The sequence below is a fragment of the Pleurodeles waltl genome, chromosome 11, assembly GCF_031143425.1.
Source record: "Pleurodeles waltl isolate 20211129_DDA chromosome 11, aPleWal1.hap1.20221129, whole genome shotgun sequence".
NCBI lineage: Eukaryota > Metazoa > Chordata > Amphibia > Caudata > Salamandridae > Pleurodeles > Pleurodeles waltl.
The window spans coordinates 919,437,808-919,463,302 of record NC_090450.1 but is presented as its reverse complement, the minus strand read 5'-3'; the positions used below and the strand labels follow the sequence as shown (position 1 = coordinate 919,463,302).

General features: G+C 48.1%; 1 protein-coding gene across 2 annotated transcripts in view; it reads right to left on the bottom strand.

Annotated features, from left to right (window-relative positions):
* Positions 1 to 25,495, bottom strand: part of LRRC43 (leucine rich repeat containing 43) — a 227,860-nt gene that overhangs the window by 95,968 nt on the left and 106,397 nt on the right. For both annotated transcript variants that reach the window (XM_069214927.1, XM_069214928.1), the window contains exon 7: positions 8,659 to 8,809. In XM_069214927.1, the coding sequence (XP_069071028.1) occupies positions 8,659 to 8,809 (151 nt within the window). The remainder of the gene's footprint in view (positions 1 to 8,658; positions 8,810 to 25,495) is intronic.

The window sequence follows — 25,495 nt, the reverse complement described above, 5'->3', positions numbered from 1 at the left end:
TTGATGAGCGCATGGAAACCTTTTTGGGTACATTTGTGTGGTACCCCAAGAAGGGTATCAACCGGTCATGGTGGGCCTGCCAGGACAAACTCTTGGATGTTGCAGGGCCCTCATCCGTATTTTAGACATGGCACAGGATGCAAAAGCCTCCAGTTCGCTCATCTCCCCTGATGTCTTGTCTGGCTGGGCCCAGAGAGCCCTGATATTTTTGGGCAATGCCAAGTGTCCTCTCAACAGAAAGACGCTGCTCATTGCTAATTAAGATCGATCCCAAGCTGGGGATCTCCCTACCTCAGAGGTGGGACCTGTGGCCCGAGGGGGTCTGGTCTCCTTGGTGTTCCCTTTGTTCGGGAACTGGGGAAGTTTGTCCAGACTTTCACCGCAAACTCATCTTTAACCCTCGGGTTTTCACCCGGGGCTGGCGGAGGAAGGGGGTGCTCTACTTGCCGCGCAACACGGCAATCCTCCGGCAGGGGCGCCACCATAAAGAGAGGACAGTACCAAGACGCCGCCAGATTCGGGTCTTTCTATCGGACCAGACTCTACCCAAAGCACAGAGGAGCCCAGATCGGGTACAGAGGCGGAGGGGCCTCCCCTTCCCAAGGTGAGTGTTCCCTTCATTTCCCACCATTATTTGGGAGGCAGATTAGGGAGGTTTCTGCCCAATTAGCGACACCTTACCTCTGATGCGTGGATGCTCCAAACAGTGCAGGGATTTCAATTAGAGTTCTTCGACACACCCTCGCAACGCAGGTTTACACCCCATTTAGTTTTTTTGGCTGAAGATATGGCTCTGGTAGACGCAGAGGTAGCGTATCTCGTGCACAAAAGGGCGATTGGAGAGTCAACCCCCCACCGAGGGGTTTTATCAGCAATATTTTTCTGGTGGCAAAACGTGACGGGGAGCACTGCCCGGTGATCAATCTGAAAGACTTCAACAAGTGGTTGGTCTACCAGCACTTCAAGATGAAGGGGATCCATCTTCTCAGAGCTATTCTGTAACCCAATAATTGGATGGTGAGTCTGCATCTGAACAACGCTTACCTGTCGATCCCAATTTTACCTCTCCACCGCCGCTTCCGACAGTTCCAGTGGAGGGATCGGACGTTCGAGTTTACCTCACTCCCATTCGGTCTCTCCTACGCACCCTGGTGCTTCACCAAGGTGACGCAACCAGTGGTGGAATTTCACAGGGCCCGAGGCCTTTGCCTCATAGTATACCTCAAAGACATCTTTCAGATGGGCCAGTGTCACTGGGATTCCTGATCAACAGGCAAAAGTTGGTTCTTACCCCGACGCAGTCTCTGGTATTTCTACGGAGGACTCGGTCGAGGCCACCTTGAGCCTTTCCTCGAAGAAGGTCACCAAGATCAGGGCAAGAGCTGCTCAGGATAGTGGCCAAAAGTCCACTTCCCTTTGGCAGATCACCAGGATTGTCAGCCTACTGGCCTCCTCCATTCAGGCCATTTTCCCCGGTCCATTACACTACCGGGCCCTGAAACGCGTCAAAGCAGTTCATCTCAGGCAGGGTCTCAAGTGTTCTCAGAAGGTCCTGCTATAACAGGAGGCGATGGTAGAGATCTAATTGTGGCTCGCCCGCAAGGAGGCCTGGAACGGTTAGGTGATTTTTGGGTCCTCCCCCGATCTGATTATTGAGTCTGATGCCAGTGGCTCCGGATGGGGGACGACCTGTGGGCCATTTACCACTGGAGGACTATGGTCGTCACAAGAAAGGAATATGCATATCAATTGCCTGGAACTCCTAGCAGGCTCCTTCACGGTCAAATGTTGGACCAGGAACCAGGTGAAATGTTGCGTCCATGTCTTGAGGTGTTTTTTGAAAGACAGGAGGTCCTGGGTCTTGCGGAGGTTGGTGGGGAGGGAGTTCCAGGTTTTGGGGGCGAGGTAGGAGAAGGATCTGCCTCCAGAGGTGGTGCGTTGGATGCGGGGGACTGTGGCGAGGGCAAGGTCGGCGGAGCGGAGGTGGCGGGTGGGAATGTGGAAGTTCACTCTTTCGTTGAAGTAGGCTGGTCCAGTGTTGTGGAGGGATTTGTGTGCGTGGATGAGGACTTTTAAGATGACCCTTTTGTCTATAGGAAGCCAGTGAAGGGATCTGAGGTGGGCGGAGATGTGTTCATGGCGTGGGAGGTTCAAGATGAGGCGTGCGGCTGCGTTCTGGATCCTCTGGAGTTTCTGCTGAAGCTTGACTGTGGTGTCACCGTAGAGGGCGTTTCCGTAGTCTAGCCTGCTGATGATGAGTGCATGGGTGACGGTCTTTCTGGTGACATGTAACTGTCTGTAGTGATCACATCAGGACATTGTTGTCATATCACCAACATCTGGAAAATGAGAAGCCGTAGGTGACAGTAAGTTGAGTTGCAAAGGTGGTGAATGTCATCATGCTACAGCCACACAGATAAATCAATAGTCAGAGTAATGGTCAGTTCCCCTGTCTCACCTGTGTGTCATTGGAAGTATTGACGTATAACTGATGTTCTGTTGTCCTCATCCTCTGCCTCCTTATCCTCACTGTCCTCAGGGTCCACTCCTGCTACAGGGTCATCTCCAGTCCCCTCCTCCTGCAGAAAAGGCACATGTCATCTGAGGGCCAGGTTGTGCAACATGCAGCATGCCACTACTATCTGGCAGACCTCTGCGGGTGAGTGGCACAGGGATCCACCTGTCAGATGGAGGCACCTGAACCTGGCCTTCAGGAGGCCGAAGGTCTGCTCGACTATTCTTCTGGTTCGCCTATGTGCCTCATTATAAAGGTCCTCAGCCCCTGTACTGGCATTTCTCGCAGGGGTCAGGAACCACAATAGGTATGGGTAGCCAGAGTCACCTGCAAGTACTGAGGTACAACAGTTAGCCTTACACAATCCTATGGGGAGAACACCTGAAGGCATACACTGACATACAGTGGGTGGGCGCTCTGGCTCCCCTATTAGCCACACCCTGTGCCTCTGTAGTTGGGCCATCACATTTGGGATGCTGCTATTCGTCAGGACAAAGGCGTCTTGCACCGACCCAGGATACTTGACAGTGACGTGGGAGATGTACTGGTCCTCCAGGCACACCATTTGCACATTCAGTGAGTGGAAACTCTTACGATTCCTGAACACCTGTTCATTCTGGGAGGGGGGGACAAACGCAATATGTGTACCTTCAATCGTCCCAATAATATTGGAGATATGCCCCATTGCATAGAATCCTGCCTTTACAATGGCTGATCTTCCACCCGGGGAAAAGCAATGTAGCTGCACATGTGTTTCACCAGGGCAGACAAAACCCTTGCCAGCACGTTTGATAACATTGGCTGTGACATTCCAGCTGCCGAGCCCACTGTCACTTGGAAATAACCAGTTGCCAGGAAATGGAGCACTGATAGTACTTGCACAAGAGGGGGGATCCCAGTGGGATGACGGATAGCTGATATCAGGTGAGGCTCCAATTGGGCACACAGCTCTGTGATTGTGGCCTTGTCTAGTCTATAAGTCAGTATAATGTGCCTGTCCTGCAGTGTAGCCAAGTCCACAAGGCGTCTGTACATGGGGGTTCGTCTTCTCCTTCCATTCATCCGCAGCAGTACGTATCTCAGGGACACAAGAGTGAGTAGGCTGTTACAATTTGAACAATGGAACTATCACCTCAGTGTACAGGTTGCATTTATGTGATGGGACAATAGGAATGGCAAGGTATGTGCAAATCTAGGCAGTGACGCAGTAAAGGTTAATCTGATCGTTGTCCACCACCATGAAATTACGACTGCCTGTCCTGTATGTAGGGATAGGTGGAAGTGAGGTAACTCCGCCGATGTTGGGCGTCGTGGCGGAAGGCAGTCTTGCACCGCCGTGCAATTCCTCATTGGATAATATGGGGCTCTATGGAGTACAGTGGCCAATGGGGATCTGCGCCGGCGGTGACGGTGTACACCGCTGCGGACGTGACTGGCATTTTCTATTGACCTTCAACAGGAGAAACAGGAGAACACCTACACTGTGTGTGCTGCTGTAACCTGTGTCTGGAACCTACCATGGCCCATGTGACCGGGGAAAGGGCCTCTGCCTTCACTTCGGAGGAGTTGGAGCGATTGGTGGATGGGGTCCTACCCCAGGATGGACTGCTGTATGGGCCTTCAGACCAACAGGTGAGTACACCTTGGGCACGATGCATGTGGGATGCATGGAGATGTGTGTGCAAGCATTGTGCCATCGGAGGGGTGTCAGGTGGTGGTGTACATGGTGTGTGCCGGCAATGTGTGTGCAAATGGTGATGGAAACGGGATTGGTGGGCCATATGTGTGACAGGCTGGATTGTATGTGTAATGATGTCCTCCCGTCTGTATCGCCTCTGCAGGTCAGCGTCCATCAAAACAAGGGATTATGGCGTGCCATCGCCAAGGACGTGCGGACCCTGGGGGTCTATGGCAGGCAGAGCACCCACTGTCAGAAACGATGGGAGGACCTGGGCACGGAAGACCGCAGAGGCTCAGCTGGGGATAGCCTCCCAACAAGTAAGGGGTGCCCGTTACAACCTGACCCCCCTGATGGCCCGGATACTGGCGGTGGCCTACCCAGAGCAGGATGGCCGCTTGAGGGCATCAGAGCAGCCACGAGGGGGTGAGTACAGTGGCCATTACAACAATAATTTGTAGGTTGCAACGGATCCGGGTGGTGGGTGTCTGTTAGTGAGTGCCCCTTAATGCCAGGCCAGACATTGCAGCGTGATCCAGCTCCAGGGTAATGGCTGAAAGGGAAAAGAAAGTAACCTAGCTAGGTTGCATTCCATGTCAGACAGGGCTTAGTGGGTCCCAGGAGGGGTGCAGTTGGCAGTGGTTGGCCCTCATCTTGCTGTGGCATCTAGCCAATTGTTTGACAGTGCAATGCATAGTGCTAAATCCTGATCCCTGTGTGTACTGTATATGCCTTCTGTGGTGTTGGTGTAGTAATTGACCTAGTGCTCCCTTTCTCTCTCTCCCCTTTTTTTCTTCTCTCATCCTGTCCATGTGTGCATTAGCATAATCTGGCGGAGGAGCAGGGGCACCGGTGACAGAGGGGGCTGCATCCCACAGGACCCAGGAGGCAAAGTCAACTGACGGCGAGGGAACTAGTGGGACGGAGGGCGAGGGGAGCACCACGGCAAAGACAGGAGGTGACAACATTGACTCAGATACCTCCTCCGATAGAAGCTCCATGGTGGTGGCAGACACCTCTGTGACCACCCAAGCTGCAAGTACAGCCGGCACCCCATACCAGCACCGCTCTTCCAGTAGCCCCTCAGTGAGTTGCCCGTGCCCGCTCACGCAGGAGGGTGGCATCTCCTTCGCCCCAGGCACCTCATGCCCTGCCCCAGTAAGCCCTGAGTGAGGAGGCTTTTGACTGCCTGAGATCCATCTCTGTAGTGCAGTCAACCCTTGTGAATGCCATCCAGGGGCTGGCATCCCAGATGCAGCAACGTAATGCATTCCTGGAGGGCATCCACAGTGGATTGGCAGCCCAACAGAGATCGATTCAGGCTCTGGCCTCCTCTCTGATGGCAGCCATTGTCCCTGTCCTACTGTCCCCCCTCCAACTACTACTTCCCAGTCCCAGTCTCCTCAACCCCAACCCACTCCATGCACACATATAGACGAGCATGCACACAAGACATCACACAAGAGTAGCACAGTCAAACATAGGCAACTTGAGCCCACAAGCACTCAAGCAAACACCAGACAGTAGCACACACAAACACATCCACTGCCTCCACTGTCTCCCCCTCCTCCTCCTCTTCCATTTCCCTCACAGTCACGTCCACACTCACACCTGCATGCACTGCATCAACATCCACCACCAGCATCACCGTACCAGGCAGCACATACACCTCACTAGCAGAAACCTCCACAACATCCATGCACGTGTCCACTGTGTCCTCTCCCACCCTGTCTGTCCCCCCCTCCTAAAGGTCAACGCAAGCACTCAGAAACCCAACAGCCATCCACCTCACACACGCACACTTCCCATGCACCTGCACCCAAGTCCAGCAGACATACACCTCCAACAACCACTCCCTCAAACTCCACTCCCATTCCTCCTCCCTCTTCTCGCCCCAAGGTCCCTAAAAAGCTATTCCCTGCCCAACGTGAGATCTTCCCTCCCCGGCTACCCCGTCCTGCCTGTAAGAGCAGGGTCCCAACGACCCAGCCGAGCACCTCAGCCAAACAGTCCATGCGGACAGTGGAGGCACCTACTAGTCGTGGAGGCAAGACAGTGATGGATCCCACTTCACCAGCCAGGAAGGGGAAGGATCCTACACCCCCTGACATGAAGGGGAAGAAGCCCTCAACTCCTGCCATGAAGGGAAAGGAGGCCGCACCTCCTGCCATGAAGGGGAAGAAGCCCTTGACTCCTGCCATGAAGGGGAAGAAGCCCTCGACTCCTGCCATGAAAGGGAAGGAGGACGCACCTCCTGCCATGAAGGGGAAGAAGTCCTCGGCTTCTGCAACTCCTGTCATGAAGGGGAAGAAGCCCACTCCTCCTGCAGAGGCTGCTCCTCCACTTCTGAGACAGTGCAGCCCTCACCTCCAGCAGAGGCTGCCCAGGAGGCACCTTCACCTGCTGACACAGTGTAGCCCTCGCCTCCAGCAGAGGCTGGCAGGGTGGCACCACCACCAGTGGTCACGGAGACCTCACCTCCAGGTTAGACAGTGCTGCCCACTCCTCCTGCAGAGGCTGCACCTTCACCTGCTGAGACAGTGCAGCCCTCACCTCCAGCAGATGCTACCCAGGAGCCCCCTTCACCTGCTGACACGGTGCAGCCCTCACCTTCAGATGAGACAGTGCAGACCTCATCTTCAGCAGAGGGCATGTAGGCCACCATCCTGGGACTGCTGTACAAGCAGCCCCCTCCAGAACCAGTGGCCAAGTCACCCACATGAGAGACTGTGACCTTGCACTTCCCAGCACAGAGAAATGGGCATAGAGCCCTCTCCAGAACCAGTGGAAAAGTCAGCCACTCCAGAGACTGTGGCCTTGCACTCCCCAGCACAGAGAAATGGGCATGGAGTCCACTCCAGAACCAGTGGGAAAGTCACCCACTCCAGAGACTGTGGCCTTGCACTCCCTGGCACAGAGTAATCGGCATGGAGCCCACTCCACAGCCAGTGGGCTTGTTCCTGTATTCGGCTGAGGTGCTCCCCCACCACCCTGATGTGCCTGCCCTCTTGCAAACTGATGCCTCTGCAGAGTTCTGTGCAGATGATGTCAGGAGACAAGTTTGGCCTTGGACTGTGCCCTGTGGCCACGTGGGCCCTTTGTACTTTGGACTGGGGGCATTGGCCCTTTGTGGAAATTTGGACATATCTCATTTTTATCCAATTGTTTCATTTGGTGCCTATTCCCATTCAATACATTCTCATTACTGCCTTCTTGTTGTCCTTGCATTATCCTGCCGTTTGTCATGTACCATTGTTTTTCATCTGCAGCTGGTTGTGTGTATGGTGTGTGCGTCTGGTGTGTGTTGTGCGTGTGTGTCACTCTCCTTTTCCTCCCTCCCTCCCTTTTGTGCTAGGCGGCTGCACTCACTGTCATCGGTATTGGTGTACCAGGTGGAGCATGGCGCAGAAGAGCATCGGGAAGACTTGCAGTTCCGGTTCCATGGCGGTGTTGGTCTTCTCTGTGTCTCTGTAGGGGAGTCTTTCGTCTTCTGTGTTCTGTTTCTGCCAGGCTTTTGATGGCATTGGTTCTGCCCCAGAAATCGTGGTGGTGTACTGTGTCGTGATATGGTCGGCGGTACTTTGTCTCCCGGTTGTTGATGGCGGCCGCCGGCGTTTGTGGTGTTAACGCCCTGGCCGATGATGTGGTACATTGGCTGTCTATGGGAGTTCTCAACGCCATGGTCATAATTTGGCAGTAATTACCTCCAGCCTGTTGGCGGTATTTCCGCCACTTTATCACTCACCGCCAATGTTATGAGGAGGGCCTAAAACTGTTACCTGCTGAATGAGTGCACTGATATAGAGACAACCCCAGATTTTCTTCTTATCATCCAAAGAAGAACTTAGAATGAGGTAGGATTTAATACAAGTGAAGCTGAGGCTCAAGCAGATAAATTCCAGGTATCTGCTATTAATTCAAACCAATTCCTGTAGTATAGACTGATTTTCCTGCAGTATTACCTAGTTTTCCTGATGTATACTTACTAACTCAGATAGCACTGACACCATGTTGGTGAAACCAGTCAAGGAGAGATCAATGGGATCCATATTGTTCAGGTAACAATTTTTGTTTGTGGGCTTGGTGTTCAGGCAGTGAAAGCACTTTCACATTACAACATCTATGCTTCCAGGTCTAATTCCAAATGCAAAGAACAACATCCAGGAACTAAACTCACTTTCTGAAACATTGCACTGGGAATTCTGGATTCTTGCAGCAACATATTTTATTTCAATACAGACACACATCTGGTCCTGCTTTCAAAGTCTTACTCCATTAATTTCTAGGTGTGAGAAATAACTGTGTGAACATGATGGATTCCAGGAGTGTTAGCAATTCCAAGTCAAAAAGCCCTTTGTATGTATGGTTCTGCATAATCGCTGTAAATGGGACCCAATTCTACAAACACATTGAAATCTTCACCCTTAAGTGGCCTCTACAAAAACAAAAATAAATATATAAATACCAGAGCTATCTAGCTGGGCTTGTTTGAGAAGCGGGTTCATAGCCACGAATTCTATGGCTTTTGTTTCACTGTTGTCCTCTGGTGGTTTTGGGTGATCTTCTACAGCAGAGACAAATTGAACAGGAGATTTTGCGGTATTTTCAGTTGCAACCTAGAACAGAGAGGCCACAAGATTTACATTGTTTTTGAAAATTATAATGCTAAATTGTGTACATTTCCTGAATTTTAAGCATGTAGTATTCCAGTCATCTGCACAGAATTCAATGTGAGTTCATAAAGATGGTTCAGGGTATCTAGTTGATTTCTCCTTCTTATCAACACTGAGGCACTCAGAGGTATGCCAATATTTTTTTACTTATCACAGTGTTAAGTTTTCAGTAATATTCTCAACTATGGCTATAAGTAGAACTTTGGCCCATATCACTGTCGCCGGTGTTGTCTCACCTTTCCAGAATGTGCAAATTTCTGTAAAGAGCTATATACACAGTTTGCCACCCCACAACTTCCCCATTAAAGATACCAGTAGTAAATGTAGGAAGCCTAGCCTGAGCAATGGTTTGCAACAGTCCCTACATGGTTAAAACGAATGGGAGAAATACAGAACAGCCTCATCAGAAGTAAGCCATATCTCCTCTTTTCCACAGCCAATAGAGAACAGTGATAAAGTACAGGGTATATATTTTACAATTGTTCTGTGGTGAGATGCACCACAAAAACACGTTTCAAGCATTTTCTTTCACATGGACTCTCTAGGAGAATACAGCTGCCGAGACCCTATATTTCTCCATGACACTAAAGATATTTCCTTTAGGAGTTAAATTTCCCATTGGATCACATAAATGAGTTTCTTAACCTAATCTCCATTGTCTAGAGCTATATATTGGACAAGGGGCTAGATGTATAAAGACTTGTTGCAAAAAGTGGGTGCACACTGCAGGTGGACGTTCTACAGCCAGTCTCTGATTTTGCGATATGACTGATGTATTTGCGATACGACTGATGTACTAAAGCATAGCGTCACGATATCGCCATTCTCAGAGAGTCATAGAATGACCTGCCTAATGAATATTAATTTGGTCGTTATTCGCAACCCCATGTGATTCAGTTCGAGCTCAAGGATGGTAGCCTGCAAAGAACAGAAGAACACCATCTCTGTGCCTGCATTCCCAAATGGGAGACTTTCTTTTATTTTAAAGCAGCCCATGTTCCTTAAAGGAAGTTGCTTAAAAAAAACGATTTCCTGGAGACTTTCTTATATTTTAAAGCAGCCCATGTTCCCTAAAGGAAGGAACCAGTGTTGCCTTAAAAAAAAAAAAAAAAAAAAAAAAACGTTTTCTGTTTAGGAACACATAGCGTCAAAAAAAACAGAAGTCCCCTGGACAACTGTTTGCTCTCACAAGGTCACCCAATTGGGAAACTGTTTAACAGGGGCACATTCTCCTTCTGTTACAACCTCCTTTGAGGAGTCAGTAACTTTACAATACTTTAGATTCTGAATTGAATTTTGGAAGGGCCAACCATTTCATGTTGGTTTGTAATTGCATTTTCGAATGCGCCATTTAGCCCATTTTGAGAGTTCAAAATCCGTTTCTGACTCACAAAATGGGTTTTGCACACACAGGAAATCCATTTTGAGGTCACAAATCTTGTGATTTTTTAAATCAATGGGTTTGCAACCACAAAATGACTGTGCAAATCCAGCCCTAGGTGCACTGTATAATCTTTGTTCCCAAATTCCCAAAATCTAGATATCCGGATTTCTCTTTGGCTGCCTATCGCACAGATTGCATAAAGCAGATTCTCCTTGACATGGAAATTGAAAATATTTTCTTATATTGATCAAAATCCCCACGTTTCCATACAGGTATATTTGCTCACAGTACACCAATTTCCCAGCCTCTCACCAACTGGCAAGGCACAGCTCTATTCTTGGATAGAAGTCACTATTCCCAAAGGGCGATATTGGCATAAAGGGGACAAGCAAGATGACAAACCATACTTTTATTGGTATCTCACTCAGAAAAACAAATTCACCTGGACAGCATAGCAAAAAGACTAGCTTGGTACATATTATAGCGCTAGGTTAGCCTCGGTGGTTTTGTTGTATTCCCTACGGTGGTTCTATTCCTAGCTTGACCAGTGACCTGCTATGCTATTCCATTAGACTTTTAAACTAAGCTGTTGAGGTGTTGTTTTCGACTTCTTACATGACTAGTAAATGTTTCAATTTATTCCTGGGTATCAGATTCGAAAGTGCATATAGAATAAAACAGAAAAGGCATAGGTTTTCCCAATAATGGAATATAATTTTACTCCAGTTTAGATACGTCTGCATTCACATCAGGCAGTGACTTGTGAATGTTATATTTCTTGACAATTTACTTTAATCTTTGCTTCTAAAGATTGAACAATGTGCATTTTCTACTGAATGTGAAATGCTGATCTGATGTACATTATACAATATTTAGATTCTGTAAGACATAACCTCACTGTAGGAAGGCGGCTCTGTATATACTATACCAAAGTAAGGTATGGTGTGTGCAGAGTCCAGGGGTTCCTCAGAGGCTTAACAGAGGCTAAAGTAGATAATATGAATGCTCTCTTGTGGTAGTGTGGTTGAGCAGTTAGGCTTATCAAAGGGTAGTGCAAAGCATTTGTTGTACACACACAGTCAAGAAATGAGACACACACTCAGGCCCTCATTACGAGTGTGGCGGTCTTAAGACCGGCACACTCGGTCTGACCTCCACATTACAACTGTGGCGAAAGTGCCACGTCTGAGCGCCGGCACCGCCACTTTTGGGTGGGCCGACAACCTGGGGGGTCAGCAGTCTTAATCCACCAGGGCAGCGCTGCCCTTGGGATTACAACTCCCGTGTCCGACAGCTTTTGCCATGCAAAGACTGGTGGAGACGGGGTGCCAGTGGCCCCATGGGGGCCCCTGCACTACCCATGCACTTGGCATGGTCAGTGCAGGGACCCCCATGGACAGCCCATCGTGCTTTTCACTGCCTGATTTACAAGCAGTAAAAAGCACGACAGGTGCTGTCCCACCCGACGCACCACAACATTGCTGCCGGCTCAATTACGAGCCGGTGTCAATGTTGTGGTGAGGTTCCCGCTGGCCCAGCGGAAACTAATAATAGGAAGAGCAGGTGGAAAACCGGAGTGGCAGTCTTCCGACCCAAAGAGTTTGGCGGGAAGCCTTTGCCTCCCGTCAAACTCATGATGAGGCCCTCAATGACTAACTCCAGGCCAAATGTTTTTATATAGCAAAATATATTTTGTTACTTTATTACTAGAACCAAAGGGTCTTTGTTGCAGGTAAGTACAGTTGTAAATAGGTATCAAGCATATGTATCAAATGTACTTTGTTTGGTTTTTGCAGTAACACTTTTAAATTTCAAAAGTGCAATTTTTGATAGGAGTCAATGGAGGCCTAGGAGAAGAAAAGTGTTAGCATAGTTAACAGGTAAGTACACGACTTATGATTCCGGTCTTTGAGAGTTAGGATGTCCACAGGTCAAAGTTTAGGCTGACCCCAACAAGCGCCGGCTGGGTGCAGAGGTCAAAGTTGCATCAGATTTGCAATGGAATCCTATGAGGACTGGGGGTGCTTGGTAGAAAGCAGATTGCAGGTAAGTACCTGCGATTTCAGGACACAGGCCTGGGAGGTTTAGGTCAGCGCCAGGGGGCCACCGGTTCACACCAAACACACACCCTCAGCGGCTCAGGGATGGCCGGGTGCAGGGTGTAAACACAGAACTGGGCGCCCAATGCTTTTCAGTAGGAGGACCCCGGGGTCACAAAAGATGCTGCAGGCTGGGTCCAGGTGGTCGGTTCCGGGAAACCACAGGCTGGACAAGTAGGGGAGGTGCCCACTGGATGTTGGTGGACCATCGGTCAGATTCCCCATTGCCATGGGGTTATGGGTGCAGGGGTCCCCTTGGGCGTCGGTTATCTTTGTCCGATCCGGTCACGGTCATGGGGGTCCTTTGGATTCAGGCTGCAGGCGTTGTTGTGTTGGCCAGGAGGGGTCAAAACAGGGTGGACTTTTTCTGGACCCGTTGGTCACCTGGACTCAGGCAGTGGGCATCAGGTGCAGAGTGAGCAGGGCTTGCGGATCCAGGGTGGTTCTGGAGTCCTTTTGGAGGGTTTCTTCTGGGCAGGGCCGCTGTCTTCAGGAGTTCTTGGTCCTCTGCTGGACAGACAGTCCCCTGGGGGTTTGGAGAGGTAACTGGCCCTGCAGGATGCGTCGCTTTCTTGGAGCAGGAATCTTTGAAGCTGAAGACAGGCAGTAGGGCTGGGGCCAAGTCAGTTGTCGTCTGGAGTCTTCTCTGCTGGGGACTGCTTGGCAGTCCTTCTTTCTTCTTGAGGTCACCAGGAATCTAGTGAGCAAGGTCAGGGATGCCCCTTAATAGTAGATTTAGGGGCGTTACAGGAGCCAGAACGCAGTAGCCAATGGCTACTGTCCCTGACGTTGGCTACAACCTGCATGTGCCCACTCCCATTCCTATCGGTCCCTCTCCTCCAAACCAAGATGGAGGATTCTGCAAGGAGGGAGTCACTTCAGCTCTGGCACCTTAGGGGTGGTCCCAGCTGAAGTGGTCACTCCTTCTTGTTTTTCCTAATTTTCCCACCGCACCTGCTGCCAAAAGTGGGCTTGGTCTGGGGGGCGGGCATCTTCTCTAGCTGGAGTGCCCTAGGGCACTGTAACAAGGGGCCTGAGCCTTTAAGGCTCACCACCAAGTGTTACAGTTCCTGCAGGGGGGAGATGTGAAGCACCTCACCCAGAGGAGGCTTTTTTATGACCCCAAAGAGCACAAAGGCTCTCACCTCATGGGGTAAAAAACTTGTCTGTTAAGTGTCAGGCTGGCAGCGACTGGTCATCCTTACACTAAAGGGTTGGGTAAAATACAGGGGGCATCTCTAAGATGCCCTCTGGGTGCATTTTGCAATAAATCCAACACTGGCATCAGTGTGGGATTATTGTGCTGAGAAGTTTGATACCAAACTTCTCAGTCTTCAGTGAAGCCATCATGGAGCTGTGGAGTTTGTAATGACAAACTCCCAGCCATATACTTAATATGGCCACACTGCACTTACAATGTATAAGAATTGACTTAGATACTGTAGGGGCATATTGCTCATTCAGCTATGCCCTCACCTGTGGTATAGTGCACCCTGCCTTAGGGCTCTAAGGCCTGTGAGAGGGGTGACTTACCTCTGCCACAGGCAGTGGTTTGTAGGCATGGTACCCTGGAAGGGGTGCCATGTCGACTTTGCCTTGTTCTCCCCACCAACACACACAACCTGCAACAGCAGTGTGCATGTGTTTGGTGAGGTCTCCCTTAGGGTGGCACAACACATGCTGCAGCCCTTAGGGACCCTCCCTGGTCACAGAGCCCTTGGCACCACTGGTACCTTTCTCAAGGGACTTAGATGTGTGCCAATTGGGGAAACAATTATACAGTTTAGGGAAAGAACACTGGAGCTGGGGCTTGGTTAGCAGGATCCCAGCACACAGTCAAGTTAGCATCAATACCAGGCAAAAAGTAGGAGGGGATAACCATGCCAAAAGGGGCATTTTCCTACAATCACCAATTAAACTTGAATTATTTTTTTTCAAGAAACATTTCAGAAACCTTGAAGCTCTACAAAATTTTAAGAAGCATAGATTAGGTGATTCTAATCATACAATTGATTTTACCTGCAAATGGGGAGTTGACATTGGAGTGTGGCAGATATTTATGAAGTTCAGCAAGGGGGTGGGAGGCTGCAAGGCAGATATGGAAGCAAAAACTGGCAGGCAAAATACCCTATGCTATGCCAGAGTCCATCCCTTCTCCTGCAGGAGATACAGTAGGTGGCCTGGATACCACCTACACCCCTGGCCCGTCCCACTTGAGCCCAAAACTGATGATAAATTTGGTACCCTCTTAATAAATCTCACATGACTGTAAGCTACAAGACCTTCCCATTCAAAGTGATATTCAAGCCTACTGACTGGATGCCAGTTTTACTGTTAGAATGTGTAAATGAATGATTGGAGAATGGCTGGTGTGACCTGTATGGGACAACCCTCCTCCTCCAAGTTACTCACCTGCGCACCATATTTTGAGATATGTACGATACAAACATGTTATGTGTTTTGCCTTGTGTTTAAATGCCAATAAAAATATATTTAAAAAATAAGTTCATCTTGATTGGTTCATGAACTTCTCTGGTTTGGATGGAGGGGCAGGTGCATCTCTGTTCTGGGGTAGAGGGTGGGATGTTTTGGTGTTGGATTTTTGCTGCACACCCAGTCTGCGTTACCTATTTGTTATATACTCCCCATATTCTGGGGGGACTTTGTGTGGGAACTCTTGACATTTGCCTTACATCCCCACGCTTTTTCTGTCTGGCTCCAATGGCTGGGACTGGTACAGGGTTCAAAATCCGATCAAAGAATGTCTTAACACTATGGGCCTGATTACTATCTTGGCGGAGGGGATTACTCTGTCCAAATGTGACAGATATCCTGTCCGCCATATTACAAGTTCAATAGGATATAATGGAACTTGTAATACGGCGGGCAGGATATCTGTCACATTTGGGACGAAGTAATCCCCTCTGCCAAGGTCGTAATCAGGCCCTATATCTAAGAGGTATAAAGTCCAGGCTTCCTTGAAACGCGGGGGCGGGGTCATAATGCTCTGCTCCAAGAAACCAATCTTACCACTCTGTGGGGTGCTGTTCTTCATAAAAGGTGGCATGGCAAATTACGTATGATCTGGCAGCGGGACAGTTTTTGCTTTTCGCATCGTTCATCCTTTTTTCTAATACGGTTTTTATTAATATTTCTTCCAACCAAGAGGTAACGAGTATAAGCAGGTCAGGGGAGGCACACCCAATCATTTATAAACAACAATTCAATGATTCTGCATCAGTGTACGGGCTCTCCCCTTCTCTGTCAGGGATATGAATTGTAAGCCCGCCCTCAAACCAGTCTACTCCTACCAATGCCAGCTGAGGCTGGTGTTTCCCCCGTCTGGGTCCACAGTAAAGTACCAAGAAAGCTCTTGACAACAATGACTAAGAAACACAACAAAAGAAAGACTCATCCTGTGGCAGGTCAGCATGTCCATTCATACCCAAAAGCAGTCTAATGTGGGCCAGCACTGATGAGTTCATGTCCCAAAAGACTGATTGTGTGTGTGTGTGGGGATTGAACTGCAGAAAAAAAGAGGAACACGCATGCAGTGGGCTGCAGGAACCATGGAGGGGGGAGGAGGGTAAGGATCACCTCTAGTCTCCCACCGAGGGGAGGGTGGTCTCTCCTTTGATCTTCCAACATATGTCCTTCCTGTTTGAAGGAGTGAGGGAAGGGTGGGAGAAACAGGAAGAGGAGCAAGAGTGTAAGCCACTAGTCCCACTCACCCCATTCCAACAGCCTCTCCTTCCCCAAGTCTACACTGCAACAGGGTTGCAGGCTGTAGGCCCATCCCCATCCTGCACCAGGAAGGCTTACAGGACTTCTAGCCCTAAACCAGTAACTCCAGTGACAATCGCCAGCGGGTGTGTGGAGGACTCTCCGTTGACGTCCAGCGGAGCAGTATCTCCCATTTCATCAGGACCATGGTAAGTCCTGAAATCTGTCCCCAACCTTACACAGCTTATTCCTCAGGTAGACCCCCAGCAGGCAGATCTCAATGGAGTGGATACTCCACCTGTTCAATGTGCACTCCCCATCCTCAAATACTAAATGCCAAAAGTGCTGGACCGTGGGGAAGTCCCACACCATGTGCATGAACCCAGCACCATCCAACCCACACCTAGGGCACTGCATGTGCTCCGTTTGTCCCATAATGTTTATTTGTTGTGGGGTCAGGTAGGTGGTATATATATAACTAAATTGCATATATTTGAATTGGGTGTTGTGCAAGACCTCTTTTCGGATCCTTCCCAAAGGCGATCCAATGGATCTGGGGCAACGGGGCAGGCTGAACCCAAAACCCACCCAAGCTGTCAAATTATTTGCACAACCTTGAGCAAATGCAAGGCCATTGTGTGCTTTTATAACGCTCTGCAGTGGGACACATCTACTCCCCTCCATGACCTGAAAGATAAATGGGGGACCCCCTGACGGATGGGGGCTGGTTAAAGGTTCTCACTGCTATTCCTAGTGTGTTGCGAAATGTCCATTTTAAAATGATACATTTCTATTACCTACACAGAGCATATCTCACACTAAGATTAAAACATATTGGCTTGCCCCCATCTCACTGTATTTTGGAATGGTGTGATTGACATCATGAACCGCAATATTATACCATCCCCATTGATGTGTCTTTTGGGACTGTTTCCTAGGCCAAGCCGGCCAAGGACAAAGTGAGTACTAAATTCATGGACCTAGCTTCAATATTGACCAAAATGCTGATAATACTTAATTGGAAATAACTCCAGGGGCCCAAAGTTGGTGAAATGGTGGGATGACCTGACGCGATGGGCAGAATATGAGTGTATGGCCCTTATGCAAGACGCTAGGCATGGGAGGGTCCTGATGGAAACAACCACAGCTTGGGAGGACCTCCTGGATGACCTTAAAAGGGATGACACCCATGATCGCAACAATGGACATATGCCTTAAATAGTTCAGGGGGACACCTCGACACCTCAACATCACACATATTCGCCAGATGAAGGTATTGCCTGACTCTCCTTTCTCGCACGTTGACTTACTGAGTGGTGGCTTATCTTCGTACCATAGCTTAATTCCCCTCCATATTTCTTGCGAGCCATGGATAGATTGTGGTCTTAATTGTGTAAGCTGTTGTTGGGTGATGACAGGACTGGGTTGTGGGTGGGGGATGATGGGATTGTTCCTTTGGAGCCCAGAAGTAATATGAGCACGAGCCACTACTACGGTGCTTACAGACATGTGGAGCTCAGTGGTTGCCATGAGGCCCTGTGAGCTCCCTTTGTTACCCACTGTGGAAAAGTGATACTGCGTTCTTTGCTTTTCACATTGCAATCCATGTGTTTATGTCTCACTCACTGCCTCTGTTGTTGTCTTTTAAAAAGTAATAAAGTATTTTTTTTTAAAAGGTAATTATCAGGGATGTCATGAAGGGGTGTCATGGACTGTGTGCTGAGGTCTGCTGAGTACCCTTCTATGTTGCCTGAAGATAGGATAACTCCTTCCAATGGCCATCGTGTCACAATTCACAGAATGATATCTGTGAAAGATTAGGAGGAAGCCCCACAAAAGTGAAAAACCTCATCTGGCAATCTTTTCATTCTTGATTGATGATTAAGCAAATGCATGGGCAATCAGCAACACAACAACCTCCCTCTGACAGCAGGAAGAAGAAAAGAGCCACACTATACCATGAGATAAATCCAGGAGAAAAAAGACAATTTGATAGAAACAGAATCATAGAAACAACAGAAGCAAGGGGCAAAGATAAGAACTAAAAAACTCAAGTAACAAAATATGTAGCAAAGCATTTTTATCTTATATAGCCCTTTTGCCTGACCCCTTGGGAGCAGTGCCCGACCCATTGAGCCGGTCACAGCTCTCCAGCTGCTCCACGGCCTTCCCGCCAGCTCTACCGACATTCTTTTCAGCAAGGCTTCCGATGCTACTTTCCTGCTTCTGCTGCTCTCGCCCGTCCGCCTCCCACCCAAGCTCCTCCCACCTCCCTGGACATTTAATGCAGGCTGCTGCTCCAAAGGCAAGCCCGTCTGCACCCTTCCATGCCTGGACTGCGCCCACAGCAGGACCTCTGGTCCTCCCTACTTCCACCACTACACCACCATGGAGCTTCAGGCCCTGAACATCAGACCCCGGAACACGATCGACCAAAGGACCCTTCAGCTACCAACACTGCCACTTCTCCTGCAACTCGGACCCACCAGCCCACACCAATGGCCGCACTGCACCCAAAACCTCTCCAGTGCATCCTGGTCAACGCCCGCTCCCTATGTAAACACACCACGGAAATCTGGGACATTATCACCACCTACGACCTGCACATCGATTTCATCACCGAAACATGGCTTACCCCCTCCTCATCACCACGGCCACCCTTGCCGGCTACAAGATGATACACCGAGAGCAAACTAACAAACGCAGCGGTGCATCACCATCATATTCAAGGATTACATCCAATGCACCATCACCGACAATGACCAAATGGCCTTCATGGAACATCTCAACTTCTGACTCCAGACCGATGCCAACACCACGATGCAAGGCACCCTGGTACACAGACCCCTGGGACCACACCCTGAGTTTTGCAACACCATAACCAACCTCATCGCCCCCTTGCCATGGAATCCCTTCACTGCTTCCTAATTGGCGATCTAAATTTCTACCTCAACAACACCAATTTCATTTCCCTCCTGGAGTACATTTGCCTTACCCAGCTGGTCACCAAACCCACGCACAAAGACAAGCAAATACTGGACGCCATCTTCACTTCCAGCAAGAGAATCAAATTCACCCACGTCACAGAACTCACGTGGACTGACCACAACATCGTCCACTTCACCATCTCAGACGCCCCGCACATCATTTCCAAGCACCACAAAACCCCCCACCGAAGCTGGGGCAAGGTAACCGAGGCCCTATGGACCCAGGCCCTAGGCACCTCGCAATCCGAGCCCATTGCAGACTTCAACCAGGCAGTTCAGAACTTCAGCACCTGGATCACTAGATGCATTGACAGTCACCCCACTGAAACCAGCAAAAACCAACAACACCTCCAAGCTAGCAAGATGGTACACTACAGAGATAAGAAATGCCAAATGCAACTGCCACCTACTCGAGAAACAATGGTGCATAACAAAAGACCTCTCCGAGAGAGCAGCGCACAAGGCAGCCCTCAATAACTACCACCATCACATCAAGGCAGCCACGAGAGCAGCTATTGTCGCCTGCATCGACACAGCAGCCAACCACACAAAATAACTCTTAAAAATCAGCAAGGAGTTCTCCAACCCAACAGCCACAGAAACCACAATCCACCCATCCCAGGAACTCTGCAACACCCTGTCTGACTACTTGCACTGCAAGATCACTGCCATCTACAATAACTTTGTCCCCCAGCCCACCCTTTCCAACCTTGACAACCTCCATCGAACAGCGATCAGCAGCCACATGATAACCACCTGGTCCCCAATCACCAACCAGACCACCACAACCATCATGACATTCATCCACTCAGGGGCACCCACCAACCCCTGCTCCCACTGACTCTTCAACCTCGGAACCAACACCATCAGCTCAGAACTAACCAGCATCCTCAACACTTCCATCTCTATGGCAACCTTCCCAGACAGATGGAAGCATGCAGAGGTCAGACCCCTCCTAAAGAAACCCTTTGCCGAAACCCAGCAACCTAAAAAATGATAGACTGATCTCCCTGCTCCCCTACCCTGCTAAAATATTCAAAAAAGCCATCAACCAACAGCTCGCCAAACAACTAAAACTAAACCACCTTCTGGACTCCTCACAATCAGGATTCCGTGCCAACCACAGCACAGAGACCGCACTGATTGCCGCCACGGACATCAGGACCCTTCTCAACCTAGGAAAAATGGCAACGCTAATCCTATTGGACCTCTCTGCGGTGTTCGACACAGTCTCCCGCCACACTCTCCTCTACAGACTCCACAACATAGGTAAAACACCCTGAAGTGGATTGCCTCTTTTCTCTCGGGCCGCACTCAGAGCATCTGACTTTTCCCTTCGCCTCTGCCCCCAAGACCATCACCTGCGGCGTACCCCAAGGTTCTTCCCTCAGCCCCACTCTTTTCAACAACTACATGACCCCACCCCCATCCACACAGACACTTTCAGATCCTACGGACTCAACACAGTCTCCTATGCCAAAGACACCCAACTGACCATCTGGCTCACCGAGGACCCCTACGACCCCAAAACCAACTTCTGCAATGCCATGACCATCATTGCAAAATGGATGAAAGACAGCTGCCTCAAACTAAACACCGACAAAACGGATGTCCTGATCTTTGGGAACAACACCTCTGTATGGGAACATAGCTGGTGGCCAGCAGAACTCAGAACAACACCCACTCCATCTGACCACGCACAAAACCTCTGCATCATCCTCAATAGCCAACTGCCCATGAATCAACAAGTAAACTCAGTTTTCTCCTCCTGCTTCTACACACTCCGAATGCTCTGTCAAATTTTCAAATGGATCCTGACTGAAACCAGAAAAACCGTCACACACGCACTAGTCCCAGCTGCCCTGACTAAGGCAACACTCCATATGCTGGAATTTCCAACTAGCTACTCAAAAAACTACAGACCATACAGATCACCGCAGCCAGACTCATCCTGAACCTCCCGAAACACTCCAACATCACTCCTCACCTCAGGGACCTCCACTGGCTCCCGATCCAGAAAAGATGCCAGTTCAAGATCCTCATTCTGGCATACAAAGCTCTACACAATCAAGGGCTGTCCTACATCAACCACAGACTAAGCTTCCATGTCCTGCAAGGCAGCTGAGCTCCACCACACTCAACCTCAAACACACCACCCGCATTCATCGCACCTGCAGCGGGGGCCGCTCCTTCTTCTACATCGCAGCCAACTCCTGGAACAACCTGACCCTCCAACTTTGGACAGCTCCCTCCTTGGTGGTTTTCAGAAGAAGACTCGAGACAAGGCTCTTCGACGAAGACACAGCACCCTCAGCACCCAGATACCCTTAGGGGTGATAGTGCTGTGCTATACAAACGATTGATTGATTGATTATTTATGGTTTAAACAGAAACTGACTATGGAAAATGATTGCATTTCTAGTGGACAGACCACCATCTTAGAAAGGGCTATATGGTTTCTGTCTGTTTTCAGGAGTTCATGGTATTCATTTGACTATGACAAGGCATCCCACATGTGACATCCTGCAAGCTGTGCAGAATTTTAAGGTTCTGTTTTGTATGAGCAAAATTCCTTGAACAGAGCTTGCAGGGAACTCCTCTGGGTAACAGAAACACAGGAACAATCCAGGAGGCAAGGGAGCTCAGCAGCGATCTAAGCACAGCATCTGACAAAGAGGTGATGAAGATCATGTGAAATGCCTCAGCTCCTGAACCAAAATAGAATCTGGTTAGCTCTTGGTTCTCTGCTCAGATGCCAGTCGAGTGCAACAAGAGATAAATTTGGTGTGTGCCTTGCTTGACTAAATGTTTCCCTATTATTGACCTTAAATTTTGTGGAGGGTATCTTAAAATCTGCTATGCCATTATGAAGTTTGCCATGATTGATCCAACTATGAATCTAATACCAGTAAAGCTAATGGGACGTTACTAGTGTTTTCATGGGCCAAACCAAGTAACTTAATGTTCTGATCTGTTGAAGAGGAATCTCACTTGGTATGTGTTGCTCAATGTGGAAAGCACATGATGCATCTAACAATTCTGAGCAGATTTTGACATCTTGTTACAGGAGTGCTTTGTGCCTGCAAAGGCAGATTCTACTGTTTTTTGGGGGGATGGAACAAAAGCATTACATTTGATTCCGTACGGTACGTGCAATACACCCACATTTGAAAAATAATTTAATAATTATACCAATGTCTGAGACAGATCTATTTTAAACGTTTTATGGAATGAAGCTGTAGAGCCATCTTACACCTTGTCCTTATTGTTTAGTAGTTTCTATCAAACCCATGTGTGATTACAGTCTTTCTAATAGCAATTAATTGTTTTCTAGCTTCAGGTAAGTAAAATACTTTCTGAACCTGGCTGCAGTAATATGACAATTTATAAAGTGCAAGCATGTAACCCAAGAGAGGTCTTTGGTACTAAAAAGATTCTGAAGGATTGAAAGAAACCTGAACTCTTTAAAGGCTAGAAGGTACAGTGAAAAAGCCAAGTAACTATCAGTTTCTTACATTTAAGAAGGTTTTCTCATGTATAATAGATTGAGGCAGTTTGATGTATATAGTCGCTCCAAGGATCTGGAGTTTGCTTCCACCATGAAAGACACACTTGAACCAACGAATCAGTCTTTTTAGTTGGTAGTCAACGCAGTGATCGGATCTTTGCAGAAACATGATCAAATGTGCCAAAACAGACCTAGCTGTAGTATCTTGAAGGTAGCTCTGCTGCATTTTTAAAATCCAGAACCAAAAAATATTTTGGTACAATGAATAATGTGAGAGTGGATGAAAACATTGGTAGTGGATTCTTTATAGTGATCAACAAAAAGAGAACAAAATATCTCAAAGGGCATGAAAATAAAATAAACTGTTTTTTGGTCACTGGAGAGCCGGCATATAGGGACAGTGTGGAATACAGAGGGATGTGAAAATTCTTCACCACTGGAATTGGTTTGGAGACAGTACCCAAGAGGACGGTCTCAGGAGATTGGCCCAAGCATTAGGAGTATTGTAAGTGAACATGATTTCGAATTTTGATTGGTTTTGCTTAAGATGGTTCTCAGGCATACATTTCAGACCTTCTCCAGCATCTTAGGGAGCAATTTCTTTGCAAGAACATGGCTTATTCCAATTATCATGAAAACGTGGTTATCATCTGCCTACAAAAAAAGAATGTGCATATGAAGCAGGGAAGCCAAATAACACAAGTACATTTTGAACAAAAGAGGGGAAAAGAAAGAATGTTGATGGACACACCACGGAACAGCTTCAGTGGCAGAGGTGTTTTGTGTCCTGTCATCTAGAAAGGAGCAACTACAGCTTAATACAGAGTCTTCAATGGTGTTCTTGGACAAGTGCTGGAGCAGGGTTTGTCAGTCAATGGTGTTCTGTGCTTCCCTCCCAGACCTGCTAAATTAACTCCTACAGCAGCTCCACTGTATAATTTAAGGTTTACTTCCAAGATTTCAAATAGTTTCTTTCTGGAAAAGACATTTACTCAAAACTAACATTTTCGCCTCCACATTCTTTCTTTACCCTCACTAATTGCAATGTAAGCAGATTAGTGTTTGATCTGATAAATATTTTTGTGTGTATTTTTTTTAAATAACTGTGACATTTAGCAAGCACTTACTGAATGGATGAACTCCTTCTGGTTGATGGAGGAAAAGGCACAATCTCTTTCACAGGGGTGAAAATAGCACAAAACATGTTAACCCAAGCAAGGGCAGCGTGTGCACCAGAGACGCAAATAATTTTTCTCCTCTTTGTGTTCCCTTGGCATAGGCCTGTCAACTGCTAAGTAAAAAACACAGGATAAAATATCCCTGATGTGCTATAAATTTAGCTATGTCAGAAAACATCTGCTCAAAGATGTGGCACTGCAAAATGTCTTTAATGCGCACCAGCCACCAGCCTTTTTTATGAAGTCAGGTGCGCTAGGTGACCAGTCTCCATATACTAGAATGTGATGAAAACTTCTGAAGTGCGTAGTTTCAGGGGTTTGTTCATCTCCAGACTCCCTTAAGGAGATGGGTTTGGTGGATTACAGTGATAGCCACTCCTAAAATATATGCTGGAAAATGTAATCCATGGATGTTCAGGGAAACCATTTGCAAAAAAAACACCATTATCGGGGAATAGACTTATTCTATTTTTAAAACAATTTCTCTATTCCCCTGTCTACTCAGCACATAAAAAAGTTACTTATTTTTGGTAACAATCTTTCTAGTGTATACTCTTTAAACCTGCCGATTCCTCACCTTTTGAACATCACTGACACCAGTCTGAATCCTGAAACTTTCTGCCACAGCTCACACAGGCAAGCAGTGGGCACTGCCTCTGTGTCAACATGAGCTACGACCGTCAAGTAACTTCATCAGAGGTATAAAGCTCCTAACTGGCATACCAATGACCACTTCCCATCCACTTTTTTCCGCACCAAAGAAGAAGGATAAAAGACAATTGTGATATTGTAGACGAGCACTATAAAATAAAATAATATAACACATTTCTGCTGGATACTTCTACTTACAGACTCTTCACCTTTTGAATAAATTACCAAACAATACAGCACCTGGAGAAGAGTCTTGATCCATAGTTAAACAGGGAAGCTCTTGAGGACAGAATGAGCACACTGGCCGTCTCGTCATAATTCAGTACCAAAGCAGTAGTGCTTTGCAAAAGTATGCAGAGATACCCATGTAGCAGCCCTATGGATGTTAGCTGTGGGGTCTCCTCTAGCTGATGTGGAAGTATAAGACTTAACCTTGGTGGAATGCACTTGTATACCTTCCAATGGTTGTTTCTGTAGTAGAGAATAGGAGATTTTAATGCCCAATATGATCCATTTTGATAAGGTCCTCTTTTGAACAGATTATCCTTTTCTCTTTCCTGTGTAACCACAAGGAGCTGGTCATCAGTTTAGAAATTATAGGTCCGATCAATGTAAAAACTAAGGGCCTGATTTAGAGTATGACAGAGTACCCTCCTGCCAAACGACACTGTAGCTGCTCTATTTAGTGTTGGGTGGACCTATGTATTCTATTGACAGAGCCCTTGTTCTCTATGTCAATGGGATACTTCCTCTGATGGGCCAAATGGAGTAGGGGCCATCAGAGAAAGGACTTTGAGCCTTTAAGGCCCAATTTCCTGCTGTGGCACTGACTCCACTGCTATTTTCTGAAGCATGGCTGCAACCTCTTGCTTTATTTGTGTATGTATGCATGCATGCATTTAGTATTTCCATAGCACAAACCTAGCCAAAAGGCAGTGGATGTGATCTGACAAGGGCAGACAGGAGATTCTTCCCAGCCTGGCCGGAGGAGGAAGAGGAGGAAAAAGAAGGCATGTGGGTAACACACCTCCTATTTCTTCCATGGCCTCTATGTTGACTGAACAGTGGGTGTTAAGTCTACTAATGTAGCTGAGGGGAG